Here is a 16,559-nt window from a genome sequence, read left to right on the forward strand (position 1 = left end):
CATACTGTACACCTTACCAAATATGGTAGCGTAGATCGAATAGTAAATATTGTGTACAAACAATTATTTAGGTAAACCCAAATAAACAATAACGAATATTTTATTAACGTATCATACATTTTTACACAATACATACACCGATACACATATTATGTGTACAATACATACACCGATACACAGACTATGTATACAATACATACACCGATACACATATTATGTATACAATACATACACCTATACACAGATTATGTATACAATACATACACCTATACACAGATTATGTATACAATACATACACCTATACACAGATTATGTGTACAATACATACACCGATAAACAGACTATGTATACCATACATACACCGATACACATATTATGTATACCATACATACTCCGATACACATATTATGTGTACAATACATACACCGATACACAGACTATGTATACCATACATACACCGATACACATATTATGTATACCATACATACACCGATACACATATTATGTATACCATACATACACCGATACACATATTATGTATACCATACATACACCGATACACATATTATGTATACCATACATACACCGATACACATATTATGTATACCATACATACACCGATACACATATTATGTATACCATACATACACCGATACACAGATTATGTATACAATACATACACCTATACACAGACTATGTATACAATACATACACCTATACACATATTATGTCTACAATACATACACCCATACACAGACTATGTATACAATACATACACCTATACACAGATTATGTATACAATACATACACCTATACACATATTATGTCTACAATACATACACCCATACACAGACTATGTATACAATACATACACCTATACACAGATTATGTACACAAAACATACACCGATACACATATTATGTATACAATACATACACCTATACACAGATTATGTATACAATACATACACCGATATACAGAGTTTGTATACAATACATACACCGATACACATATTATGTACACAATACATACACCGATACACAGATTATGTATAAAATACATACACCGATACACAGACTATGTATACAATACATACACCGATACACAGATTATGTACACAATACATCCACCGATACACAGATTATGTGTACAATACATACACCAATACACAGATTATGTGTACAATACATACACCGATACACAGGTTATGTACACAATACATACACCGATACACAGATTATGTATACAATACATACACCGATACACAGACTATGTATACCATACGTACACCGATACACAGATTATGTATACAATACATACACCTATACACAGACTATGTATACAATACATACACCTATACACAGATTATGTATACAATACATACACCTATACACAGATTATGTACACAATACACACACCTATACACAGATTATGTATACACATTAATATAAGTGTCCTATGATACTGACACAAATTATGTAACATTATGAAGAAGTTATAAATGAGAACGACCTCTGCTCATCGCTAAAAATATTAATGTAGCTGAGATTGATTTACAAAATGTCACAGTTCAATAAAAGAACTAATTGATTTTCCGATATCATTACACTATACTTGCCTATCAGATAAAAAAATCTACTATCTCTCAGTAAATATAGTAACACATTTACAGGTAAAAGTAACATGGCCTTCTGATTCTAGAGCTCTATCACATATTGGACTTCTGATTCTAGAGTTCTATCACATAATGGACCTCAGATTCTAGAGTTCTATCACATAATGGACATCTGATTCTAGAGCTCTATCACATAATGGACTTCTGGTTTTAGAGCTCTATAACATAATGGACTTCTGGTTTTAGAGCTCTATAACATAATGGACAGAATCACTCCTCATCAAAAGCGCAGGGCTGGGACAGGTGGGAGGTAGGGCGGAGTTTTCTTGTCAGATCCAGACAAGCTCTTTATGAGTAAACAAAGATATATACGACTATAGTCATGTGTCGGGCCCCTGAGATCAGACACCCTAATCGTCATTAGTTTCAGTGTCAGTAGACTGGTTATGAATTTTTATGATATTTACTTTTATGTCTCCTTATTGAGCTAAGTCTGAGGCTCATTCAACTCATAGTAGACTTGCTCAAGTCCATAGACAAGGAAAACCCCTAGCGAGTGGTTTAACGTCATGTTTACCTGTGTTATGACGTGACACAGCGTGACAGACATACACACATGAAGTAAGTGACAATAGCTCATAAGTCTGTGTGTGGGTCAGTTTCACCAACTGTCACGAAGTTACAGACAATGTACAGTAGCCACGGTAACCGGTTTAAACCTGGAGCCAAACCAAGGTTCACGAGTGGGCGTGTCAAGTTTGCGTCACTCTAACTTACTACTCTCCCCATTCATAAGCTGCGGTACACATATCACAGACATACTTCTGCAAGCAACGACCGACCAGTGAAATTGTCCGAGCGTTTATCTCACGCAGAGGACGGTAAAACCAACTCGTGTGTCGATTCTTTAGCTGTTTGTGGTGCTGTTTATAAACGAACGATGGCACAGGAGGATAAAGCGAAGTTTACAGGTGTGTTCCGGAAGGCCGACAAGAACAACGATGGGGAAGTAACGCCGGGGGAGCTTAAGAGAATGGTCATCAATGAGTTTGGCGAAGATATTTCCGACAGGGATTTGGCGGTAAGTATTAGAAACCCATACTCCCTTTTTATATTTTTTAGAAGTTATAATGCGGTGTTGATAGTTAACTAGTATTTCTCAACGCGTTCGGTATCTTTGTGTAGGAATTTAATTTCAGATGCTTTTTTTGCCAGAGCGAAGGATGTTTTAACTAATTCACCCCTACATATTTAAACTGGACTCGGCCAGTCTTTGGTACGATTCGAATGTGACTTTATGGTTGAATGGGTTAATTGTATATTCCCCTTAAAAGTGTGAAATTTTATCAAATGTAACATTACCAATATGCCCCGACACAAAACATTATAGTATTACCATCACAATATAGTACACCGATGTCAATAAATTACACACTTATATTTTGTAAAGGTGTACGAGGCGAATTAGACTTTCATATATGTTTGTTTTTGTTTAGCCAGCCATATCAAGTTCAGTTGAAATCCTGCATAGTTCTAGCCCGGTCTACTTTCGATGAACGTTTACCTACATTCCTTGTGTGGACAGTCATGCCTGTCGAGTCATCACGCACAATATTATAAACATGAGTCTATGTTACTATAATGTAACAGTATCAATACGCCCACACTGGCCACAGTCCCAAACACACATACAAGTAGTGTTGAGTCGGATCACATATACCGACCGGTCGCACACGGTGGGATTATGTATGAGCGAGCTCCAAAATTTTGTGAATGCATACATGTAACGTAGTACTGTCATTTTCTTTGGCAAATTCTGAGTATTAGGGGTGGCACAATGCGCCTAGAGTGGAGTACGGTGTATTGCAATACAGAATGAATATATTGCAATACATATCCCAATATAATTTAATCTTGCTTGTAACAAGCATTTCCATTGGCTCAAAAAATTATGCTATCATCCCATAACGTAAAAAATGACGTCGCCATTTGTAACGTCGCTTTTGATTGGTTGATACAGCGGCGAAATAATTTCTAAGAGAAAAGAGTCCATCAATAAAAGTGGATTTCCACAGGGATTGTGTATAGTAGATTAAATTATAACGGAGTGTACTCTAAATAAACCGCGAATACACTCCGGTTTTTTGTGTTATAGCTCCATAATATGAAAAATATATTCAAGTTAATCCTTAAATATTGTCATAGGAAAAACACGTTCATTTTAAAAAGGTATTTTTTTGTCGGAATGTTATCAAACTTAATCTATATGATATGGATCACACACCAATCTTCCATTACGAAATTAAAACTGATTCCCAACACTTGTAATAGCCTGTTTCATGGTTATTGTCCTTATTCAACTGTGTTTCTCCTGCCCACACAACTCTTACAGCCCAGGGGGTGGGGTGGATGTTGCGGTATATATGTGTGCTGTAGGATTCACGTGAGGTGGCACTATAAATGATACTGTTGGAAGCACGATCACACAACAAACATAACACAATACATCTCCAGCATTCACACAGAAATAAAGAGGCACGACATCAGGGGGTAATTACCACATCTGTAAACTTTCATTGAAATCGGCCCAATAATAGTTAAGGACGCAGACAAAGATTTTTTCAACAAAGGGCCGTAACTCCTTTTAAAAGGGTCGGAATGAAAAAGTACTACTTGAATGCACAACGTCAGGGGGCAGTTATATTACCATATCTCTTAACTTTCTTTGAAATTGGCCGAGTAGATTAGGAGAAAGTTGTCAGGACAAGGATTTTTGAAGAAAGGGCCATATCTCATCATGGGGTAGTTATCATATCTGAAAACTTCCGTTGAAATTGCCCCCATAGTTTTGGAGGAGTTGTCTGGAAAATACTTTTCAACAAAGGCCCATTACTCCGTAATAAAGGGTCAGATTGAACAAATAATACATAGATGCACCACAGCTGATTGTAGTTATATTATATTAACACTTTCATTGTAATCGGCCCAGTAGTTTTGGAGAAGTTGTCCCAACAAAGATTTTTCAACAAAAGGCCATTACTCCATAAAAGAAATGCTCAAAATAACAAAATAATGCCTGGATGCACAATTTCAGGTGGTCAGAATGAAAAGAGAATAACTGGATGCACAAATCCAGGTGATAGTTATCATATCTAGAAAGTTTTGTTGAAATTGGTCCAGGAGTTGTCTGGACAAAAATGTCTAGGGACAGACAGACAGACAGACATGCTGTATCAACTACAATTGAGCATGTTCGTTATCCGTATCACCAGTATTAAAAAGCAGTTGATGAACAAATGTAATGTCCATGTGAGAAATTCATACATTTGATAATAATAGTATTATTCGTTCTATAAGTGTAACTGTTTACTCCATTTCAATGACACGAGGAATCGTTTTATTCATCTTCATATCAAACGCACGTCGATTTGTGTATTACGTCAGAATATTCATTATCGAAGTATTAAATCTACTTTGACACGTGTATGTGATAGTATCAATACCTTCAACAGGCTTTTGTGTTATCATTGTTTCAACTTTGTTGCTTATATCACATCATTATACTTACGTAATCTTGTATTTTTCCGCAACACTTCCAATTAAAGGAGATTTTTTCTCTGCCGTAAGCCGTATTTGGCGAAAAACCAACTTTTTGCTCTGACGTAATCCAAACAGCGAACCGGTAGTTAGAGACCCCTTGTACATAACAAACATAATATATATACTTCCCTATAAAAACATGAATATATGCAATAAATACACCTTTCAAACATACATTTTTTTCTTCATATATATATACATTAATATAAGCTATCTTGGCCATTTTTAACCTCCCTCCAACGATGAAAACACTAGTAAGGAACAAGAAAGTTGCAACAACCGGCGCGACACACCTATCAACCATTTCGGACCAGGGAGTCGTCTCCCAAATTTCATCAAAATATAAGGATAGGATATAGTATGGGGGATTTCTCCCCACCCCCTGAGGGAAGGCAACTTCCCTCACGCCGACAGAACAACGACTTCCGTCAGTGAGATGAAACCCGTAAGGGCGGAATCATGTAGGCGAAAAACCCTTCAACCAACCAACCAACCATATAGCAAGTATCGGGATTACCCCCGTGTGTAAGAAGCGTACGTGTCGGTATAAAGGGCTTCGAAACAGTACAAAGCGCGTCGATTTTACATAATGTACAAAGCGTATCGACTTCAGTACAAGGAGCGGAGCGTTGATTTCAGAACAGGGGGTGTTGATTTCAGTACAAAAGGCGTTGATTTCAATACAAGGAGCGGAGCGTTGATTTCAAAACAAAGAGCGGAGCGTTGATTTCAGTACAGGGTGCGTTGATTTCAGTACAATGGGCGTTGATTTCAGTACAAGGAGCGTCCATTTCTGTACAACAGTCGTCGATTTCAGTACAAAGGGCGTGAATGTCAGTACAAGGAACGTCAATTTCAGTACAAGGGTATATATTTCAGTACAAGGGTATAGCTTTCAGTACAATGAGCGTCGATTTCAGTACAAGAAGAAGTCGATTTCAGTACAAAGAACGTCTATTTCGTTATAAGAAGCGTCGATATCGTTACAAAAGATATCGGTTTTAATACAAGGAGCGTAGGACGCTTATTTATCCTTTTATACCCACAAAAAAGTCATTTAAAGTAAAGATAATCTGGCATCACTGACGCACAAGACAATTTAATGCGACGAAGTTTAATATTTCATTAGATGAAAAAATATTTTTCAGTGTTAGAAATAGTTTTAAAAAATCCCTTACGACATAGATACATGTATACATGTTTGTTACCTGTGAGCTCTGAATAATCTCATTAGTATAAGCGGAGTACACCTGGATGTTGCAAATTATAGCGACGTGGAATTTTAATGGCAGTTAGTGAGACAGATAAATCTCTATTTACATATATAAATTAAAACTACCAATAAAAAAACCGTTTCCTTTTGAAAAACAAATTTTAATATATTCACCAAATTTGAATATTTGTCAACTGGTATAGATAATAATATACGGAGGATGAACGGCTGATTGTTCGCTTCAACAATGGGTCCGTATACGCTCTGTTTATGTCCGGTGTATTGGCAGCAGTCCATGGCCAGTAGAAAGAGTTCGTGGTGTACAAGAGAACTAGTGGTCACATGCATGGAGCTAACAAAGGTTGTTGGATGAGGGGCGTAGAATACATTGTGTAACAGGAAAGAGAATAGTGTGCTTCCACCAGGGATCAAACACTCGATCTCCAGGTTCCCAGTCGGATGCTCTACCACTGAGTTAAAGGGAAATTCACTCTAGCTCGAAGCTAGAAGTCGACCTTAATCCTTTGTACATTCTCTGGCCCTGACACTACACTTAAACATTCTGACAGATATATGTCTGGTGTTGGATATCTATCTGTCAAACCTCTGCAGGTGGGGGAACATGAAAAAGAATACACCTGCTGTTACCAACTGTATGTGTATCGTAAGAGGCGAGTAATGGACACAAAAGCGACCAAAATCAATCGGCTGCGCCCATTGCAATACCTTTTATTTCCTAGCGCCTTGCTTGACAATACCTTCCTTTTGGCATTAATGTTGAACGTTTGCCAAAGTGAGGAAGGCAGTAGGTTCTGTCCCCAGGCCGGGACATATCAAAGTCCTTAAAAATGGTAGTTAGCATTCCCTGCTTAACGTTCAGCATTTATGGTAATGGCAACAACTGGTTCACCCGTTGTCAGTATAATCTGACCGGGCGGAGTGGTGTGCTGGGTGCCTTCGGCATGGTATTTCAGTGAGATAGCACTATAAAGTCGGCATCAGATACGCGCTATCACAAGGAGACAAGTACCCCAACATACCTTGCCTCCAGCACACATACACATACACACATACACAACATACAAGGAGGCACGTCCTTAAATGACCATAGCTGTTAATAGGACGTCAAACAAAATCAAACCAAAACCAAACAAATCAATCTATAAATATCCTCTTCACTGGACTCAAAATCATGACTTAATAATAGATGAATGTGACGTTACTTGGATCATATAGAAGTTCCTGCTTCTCTCAATGCTCTTCCAGTCTGTTTTAAAAGTGTTTATACAGTCGGTGCTAATACCACATTTTCCGGAAGATTCGATATTCTTGAGAATACATGTATGTAATCTTTCCACATCTTCACAAAATCCGTTGCACAATTATCGTATGTATTGTTTGTTGTTTTAAACACCTCGATCATGTCTCCCCTTATCCTTCTGTAGCTCAGAGTTGGTAATTTGATTTTCCCCAGTCGAGCCGGGTATGATAAATCCCGAAAAGTCTGGCGTCAGGACCAGAGGAAGCTCGGGCTATCTATCTATATGTTATACTCAAAAGAGACCAGCATGGCTTTAATGCGGAGGGGGTTAAGTACGCATGCGTTACTTAGCTTCGGTTAATCCCTGTTGGGAGGGATTGATGCTTTAAATGCCTCTAATCCTTGCGCTCCTGCTGTTTTGTTACGTGTGGTTGTTGGTCATTATAACTGATTTGTTATTGTTCCTGATCGAATCTGGAATCGGTTTTGATGTCTTACACTCTTGGAACTTCCGCAGTCGTATTTTAGGTCTTGATTAGGCATTGCTGGAATTTGCTTCTCAACGACGGCAAGTCATTGTGTGTACTGGGTACATGGATGGTTCAAATTCGTCGTCCTGACTACAAACTTAAATATGAAGAAAGTTTTAAAAGAAAAACATACAATTTTACATTGCACGCGCATATTGAGTTTGGTTAAAATGTATTTCAGGGCGTTAAGATGCAGACAGTTGTAGTTTTGGACCAAGCTATATCCGCCTGGTGTCACATGCATTGCAAGTAAGTCACTAGACAACGCTAGTGTGACACCATCCTAAGCTAGTGCGTCTCCAAACATTGCTTGTTTTGTCACAAGGTAACGATTGTAAGTCACCATGCAATATCAGTGTGGAATCATGCAACGCTAGCGTGTAGCCAGTCAACGATAGTTTGTCGTGGGGCAACGCTAGCGTGTAGCCAGGCAACGATAGTTTGTCGACAGACAACACTAGCGTGTAGCAAGACAACGATAGTTTGTCGATAGACATCGCTAGCATGTAGCCAGGCAACGATAGTTTGTCGTGTAGCAACGCTAGCGTGTAGCCAAGCGAAATAAGCGTGTCACCACACCACGCAACGCAAGTGTGTAACCAGGCATCGATAGTGTCACCAGGAAACACTGGTTTGTTACCAGGCAACGCTAGTGTGTCGCCAGCGATGTTTGTGTGACATCAGGCAATGCTAGTGTGTCACCAAGTAAAGGTGTGTCATCAAGCAATTTTAGAGTGTTATCAGGCAATATAGACGGGCAATAATGATAGTCAGGCAATATAGTCTGACAATATAGTCAGTCAGGCAATATAGGCAAAGCTATTCTTCCCGACGGTACGTTCTGGTGTCGTCCGAACCTAACTATTAAGGCTGTCAAATTCATTTGATGGAATTTGATATATTGGAGTTTTATGACAAGATGATTTGTTGCAATTAGGAGTATTATGAAATATGGTCAGTTGCGTACCACACACAGGTCTGTGCCCATAATGTCAAGATGAATCGAGGGGTCAATGGCCAAATCAATACAATGCTCCCAGAATGTCTAATCAACCATTTTACATTCCTGTTGGTCAAGACTGTTTATCCTACACAAGTTACCACAATACCATGTCACACCAAGTGGTCAGATGTCAGGACCGCAATTAATGAACAAGAATATGCATCGACCACCAAACGAAAATCACAGCAAATTGGTCAAAGGTCGAACCTTCCAAACATTTGTGCCGAATTATCCATATGTATATAAGACGTAAGGCATGTTGCTTTTCACACACATTTCAAAACACCAATTAAATGTTATTTCTTTTTTATTGATGTGCAGGTGTTAAATCACGTTAAATCAAGGTCAATTTTGCATTGACTTAATAGATGTATATGGGTGATATGTTGTTACCGTCAAGGTCAAGGTCACTTTTGCTTATTGCATGCATAGATGTGTTGTATGATGTTACTGTCAAGGTCAAGGTGACAGTGATTTGATATCGGTACAGGCCGCGGTTTATGTCACATTTTCTTCAAGGTTAAACGGTTACTGTAGCAATTATTTATGCTTTCATTGAAAAGCACAACACTTATTGTGACTTTGATGTGGTTTCAGGATATGTTCTGCTGTCTGGACAGAAACGGAGATAACAAAGTCACCTTAGAGGAGTTCTTAGGAGAAATGATGAAGAAACCCAGAAGGCAAGTACTAGTGTCCTTCATGTTATTTCCAATAAATTGGAAATCCATTAGGATCAGCCTGACTTCAAGACCCAGACACAGTATGATCTAGATTTACAATTTATTCTGGCGCAAGAGATTTACACTTTATTACATGGTGCAATATATGTTTTTGTTGTCTATATAATTTATTTTTACAGATAGACTACGGGATGGATAAGTCTACAGCTGAACATCTTTCTTTGTCAGTTTGACTCACAACTAGTGTCTTAATACATGTTGGTATCACTCTGCAATACAGTGTAATGCATCATTTGATAAGATATGTTTGATTATATTCTATAGATTTTGCTTATGTAGACGGTCGTGTAATGGGCGAAGGGCGAAACGGTTTGGCTGGGCGAAAGTGTCCCGGTATACAGTTACTATTTTAGCATCTTGGATGAAGGTGTTTTACCTTGTACATGTAGCTGTAGTGGAACTCATTAAAAACAATCTGTAGATCGCCAGTTACCAGGTTACTCAATTAGGAGAGCGTCTCGGAGTTATATGTCTTGGGTTCAAACCCTGTTCAGGGCCGTTGGGTTTTGTCTCATCCTCTTACTAATGATTCCATGTGACAAGCTGTTTGCTCTTGGCAAGCGGTCAATCGGGAATCTTTGTCGTTTACGGAAAGTGCCGATGGTTCCCGATTGGGCAAAAGCGGATACCTAAACAAGGCTTATAAATATATTAATGTTGTCTTCAAGGGCGGAGACTTTAGAGGAAAAATAAAAAAAAGTAGCAGGTTTAGACTCGATGATCGCCAGTGGCAAGATGGTAGAACGTCCACGTGCCGCAACGTTTGAAAGACCGACTGGTCCCTGTTGCAACTTTCAAGACCGTGACTAAGATACCAGTCGGTCTTGAAACGTTGCACCAGTCGTTCTTGAAACGTTGCGACACGTTTAATACGTACATTGTGTATGAAGTAAAACTTTGATAATACATATTTCCTAACTGATGAATCTTGCTGAAGGTATTGATATTGTTACAGGGCAGAATTCCGGAAAGCGTTTGATGACATTGACAAAGACCACAGCGGAAGTCTCAGTACGGACGAGGTCCGACAGCTGGTGAAAAGCCGTGGCTGCAGTGACGCCGATATCGACAAAATGTTTGCCAAGGTTGATACAAATGACGACGGAATCATCAGCCTAGACGAGTTTATGGCCATGGTGTAAAACAACCGTGATCTCATGAGGAATGTCTACTATATAACTAACTTTATCCCAGTTCCTCTGTAATTCCAATGCGACAAATGTGACTGTTAATTTTACTGGAAATCTTATTGCATTCAAAAATACAAATTCAATAGCAGACTTGTTACATTCGCTATAAATCGTTGCTACATATGTAAATACAAGTAACAGAGAACATAGAGAATTAGAATGAATTTGTTAATGACGTGAAATATTTGTCCATTATTCACGGCTGCTGTAAAGCTGCTGTATAGCAATCGGGAACGGTCGGCACTTTCCGTAAGTTAAACGAGTATTTGAAAATGTCCAACAGTTTCCGATTGATGATTTAGATTTGCAGCTATTTTCTCATTTCGCTTCCCAAGTTCATATCACTAACTAGCACTACTTCAACTCATATTTTCATATTTTATATAAGCATTCTAATGCCCGTACATTTTATAATTGATCATATTATTCAAAGTAGTCATAACATTAGACATGCATTTCATGATGACTGAGAATGCCTGATGACACATTTTCACAGGTAATCACGTCATATGTGACGTCACTTGTACATCCAATCATTGTTATGTGACATTCCATTTTATTTATGTCTCTTCGCCAAATATTATTTTGATAGGATTTGTATAATCTAATTATCATATCAAATTAACACTGTAGTTGCGTTTATTCAGGCCCTAAAATACCAATCAAAACTTTTAAAGGAAGCGTTTTCAGAAATTGCTAGTTGTCAAACTGAACTAGATAGAAATTAAATCTGCAAAAAATTCCATAATTAACCGACATACACTTTATGAATTATGTTTATGGTTTTTAAACTGACATTTCTGGTTTGTTTATCAACTGAATAGAAAATGAATTACTTGAAAGTTTTGTTTTGATAATAAAAGTAAACAAAAAAATTTGATCTTGTTTGTTTTCAATTGCTTTCAAAAGAAAAATCTTATAACCCAATGACTTAACTTGCCGTCAACCGATGAAACGACCTCATGTCCTGTGATGACATCACCTCATGTCCTGTGATGACACCATATCATGTCCTGTGATGACACCATCTCATGTCATGTGATCACACAATATCATGTCCTGTGATGACACAATATTATGTCCTGTAATGATACAATATCATGTCCTGTGATGACACCACCTCATGTCCTGTGATGAAACAATATCCTGTCATGTGATGACACAATCTGATGTCCAGTGATGACACCACTGTGATGACATCACCTCATGTCCTGTGATGACACCATATCATGTCCTGTGATGACACCACCTCATGTCCTGTGATGACACCACCTCATGTCTTGTAATGACACCACTTCATGTCTTGTGATGACACCATCTCATGTCTTGTAATGACACCACTTCATGTCTTGTGATGACACCACCTCATGTCCTGTGATGACACCATCTCATGTCTTGTAATGACACCACTTCATGTCTTGTGATGACACCACCTCATGTCCTGTGATGACACCATCTCATGTCTTGTAATGACACCACTTCATGTCTTGTGATGACACCATCTCAATATCATGTCCTGTGATGACACCATATTGTGTCCTGTGATGACACAATCTCATGTCTAGTGATGACACAATATCATGTCCTGTAATGACACAATATCATGTCCTGTGATGACACCACCTCATGTCCTGTGATGACACCACCTCATGTCTTGTAATGACACCACTTCATGTCTTGTGATGACACCACCTCATGTCCTGTGATGACACCACCTCATGTCTTGTAATGACACCACTTCATGTCTTGTGATGACACCACCTCATGTCCTGTGATGACACCATCTCATGTCTTGTAATGACACCACTTCATGTCTTGTGATGACACCACCTCATGTCCTGTGATGACACCACATGTCCTGTGATGACACCACCTCATGTCCTGTGATGACACCATATCATCTCTTGCGATTGCATAATCTCATGTCCTGTGATTACACAATATCATGCCATGTAATGGCATCATCATGTCCTGTGATGACACCATATTGTGTCCTGTGATGACACCATCTCATGTCCAGTGATGACACAATATCATGTCCTGTAATGACACAATATCATGTCCTGTGACGACACCACATCATGTCCTGTGATGACACCATCTCATGTCCTGTGACGACACCACATCATGTCCTGTGATGACACCATCTCATGTCCTGTGATGAAACCATCTCATGTCCTGTGACGACACCACCTGATGTCTAGTGATGACACCATCTGATGTCCGGTGATGACAACACCTGATGTCTAGTGATGACACTACCTGATGTCTAGTGATGACACAATATCATGTCAAGTAATCAAATCACCTTATGCCCTGTGATGACACAATATCATTTCCTGTGATGACACAATCTCATGTCCTGTGATGACATCATCTCATGTCCTGTGATGACCCCATCTCATGTCCTGTGATGACACAATATCCTGTCATGTGATGACACAATCTGATGTCCAGTGATGACACCACCTCATGTTCTGTGATGACAAAATATCATGTCCTGTGATGACACCATCTCATGTCCTGTGATGACACCACCAGCTGTCTAGTGATAAAACCACCATATGTCTAGTGATGACAACACTTGATGTCTAGTGATGACACCACAAGATGTCCAGTGATGACACCATCTGATGTCCAGTGATGACACCACCTCATGTCTAGTGATGACACCGCCAGATGTCTAGTGATGACACCCCCAGATTTTTAGTGATGACACCATGTCATGTCCTGTGATGACACCACCTCATGTCTAGTGATGACACCGCCAGATGTCTAGTGATGACACCACCAAAATTTTAGTGATGACATCACCTGATGTCTAGTGATGACACAATCTCATGTCCTGTTATGACACCACCTCATGTCCTGTGATGACACAATCTCATGTCTTGTGATGACAACATCTCATGTCTTGTAATGACACCACTTCATGTCTTGTGATGACACCATCTCATGTACTGTGATGACATCATATCATGTCCTGTGATAACATCATATCATGTCATGTGATGACACCACATCATGTCCTGTGATGACACCACCTCATGTCTTGTTATGACAACATCTCATGTCTTGTAATGACACCACTTCATGTCTTGTGATGACACCATCTCATGTCCTTTTATGCACAATATCATGTCCTGTGATGACACAATCTCATGTCCTGTGATGACACCACCTCATGTCTTGTTATGACAACATCTCGTGTCTTGTAATGACACCACTTCATGTCTTGTGATGACACCATCTCATGTCCTTTTATGCACAATATCATGTCCTGTGATGACACCATCTCATGTATTGTGATGACACCATATCATGTCCTGTGATGACACCAACTCATGTCTTGTGATGACACCATCTCATGTCCTTTTATGACACAATATCATGTCCTGTGATGACACCATCTCATGTATTGTGATGACACCATATCATGTCCTGTGATGACACCATCTCATGGATTGTGATGACACCATCTCATGTCCTTTTATGCACAATGTCATGTCCTGTGATGACACCATCTCATGTCTTGTGATGACACCACCTCGTGTCTTGTGATGACACCATCTCATGTCCTGTGATGACTACATCTCATGTCCTGTGAGGACACAATATCATGTCCTGTGATGACACAATATCATGTCCTGTGATGACACCATCTCATGTCTTGTGATGACACCATCTCATGTCCTGTGGTGACTACATCTCATGTCCTGTGAGGAAACAATATCATGTCCTGTGATGACACCATCTCATGTCATGTTATGACACCATCTCATGTCCTGTGATGACTACATCTCATGTCCTGTGCGGACACAATATCATGTCCTGTGATGACCCCATCTCATGTATTGTGATGACACCATCTATGACACCATCTCATGTCCTGTGATGACACCATCTCATGTCATGTTATGACACCATCTCATGTCCTGTGATGACTACATCATGTCCTGTAATGACACAATATCATGTCCTGTGATGACACCCCCTCATGTTATGTTATGACCCAATCTCATGTCATGTGATGACACAATATCATGTCCTGTAATGACACAATCTCATGTCCTGTGATGACCAATATCATGTCCTGTGATGACACAACCTCATGTCCTGTGATGACACCACCTCATGTCCTGTGATGACACCATATCATGTCTTGCGATTGCATAATCTCATGTCCTGTGATTACACAATATCATGTCATGTAATGGCATCACCTGATGTCAATTGATGACACCATCTCATGTCCAGTGACGACATAAGATCTTGTCCTGTGATGACACCATCTCATGTCCTGTGATGACACCATCTCATGTCCTGTGATGACACCATCACATGTCTTGTGATGACACCACCTCAGGTCCTTTGATGACACCATATCATGTCCTGTGATGACACCATCTCATGTCCTGTAATTACACAATCTCATGTCCTGTAATGACACCATCTCATGTCCTGTGATGACACCACCTCATGTCCTGTAATGACACCATCTCATGTCCTGTGATGACACAATATCATGTCCTGTAATGACACAATATCATGTCCTGTGATGACACAATATCATGTCCTGTGATGACACCACCTCATGTCCTGTGATGACACAATCTCATGACCTGTGATGACACCATTATATGTCCTGTGATGACACAATATCATGTCCTGTAATGACACCATCTCATGTCCTGTGATGACACAATATCATGTCCTGTGATGACACTACCTCATGTCCTGTGATGACACAATATCATGTCCTGTGATGACACCAACTCATGTCAAGTGATGACACCATCTCAAGTCCTGTGATGACACAATATCATGTCTTGTGATGACACCATCTCATGTCCTGTGATGACACAATATCATGTCCTGTAATGACACAATATCATGTCCTGTGATGACACTACCTCATGTCCTGTGATGACACAATATCATTTCCTGTGATGACACAATCTCATGTCCTGTGATGACACAATATCATGTCTTGTGATGACACAATCTCATGTCCTGTGATGACACCATCTCATGTCTTTTGATGACACCACCTCATGTCCTGTTATGACACCATCTCATGTCCTGTGATGACACCAACTCATGTCTTGTGATGACACCACCTCATACCTGTGATGACTACATCTGATGTCCTGTGAAGACACAATATCATGTCCTGTGATGACACAATATCATGTCCTGTGATGACACCCCCAGATGTCCTATGATGACACATTATCATGTCCTGTGATGACACAATATCATGTCATGTGATGACACCCCCAGATGTCCTTTAATGACACAATATCATGTCCTGTAATGACACAATATCATGTCCTGTGATGACACAATATCATGTCATGTGATGACACCCCCAGATGTCCTATGATGACACAATATCATGTCC

General features: G+C 39.4%; 1 protein-coding gene across 1 annotated transcript in view; it reads left to right on the forward strand.

Annotated features, from left to right (window-relative positions):
- Positions 1–2,209: 2,209 nt before the first annotated feature.
- The window catches only part of LOC110445354 (calcium-binding protein LPS1-beta-like), a 26,706-nt gene continuing 12,356 nt past the window's right edge, over positions 2,210–16,559 (forward strand). The window contains exons 1-3 of the mRNA XM_021489915.1: positions 2,210–2,696; positions 9,820–9,905; positions 10,921–11,103. Coding sequence (XP_021345590.1) covers positions 2,556–2,696; positions 9,820–9,905; positions 10,921–11,103 — 410 coding nt within the window. The 5' untranslated portion in view covers positions 2,210–2,555. The remainder of the gene's footprint in view (positions 2,697–9,819; positions 9,906–10,920; positions 11,104–16,559) is intronic.

This window comes from Mizuhopecten yessoensis, unplaced genomic scaffold, assembly GCF_002113885.1.
Source record: "Mizuhopecten yessoensis strain PY_sf001 unplaced genomic scaffold, ASM211388v2 scaffold2249, whole genome shotgun sequence".
In the NCBI taxonomy this organism is placed as follows: Eukaryota; Metazoa; Mollusca; class Bivalvia; order Pectinida; family Pectinidae; genus Mizuhopecten; species Mizuhopecten yessoensis.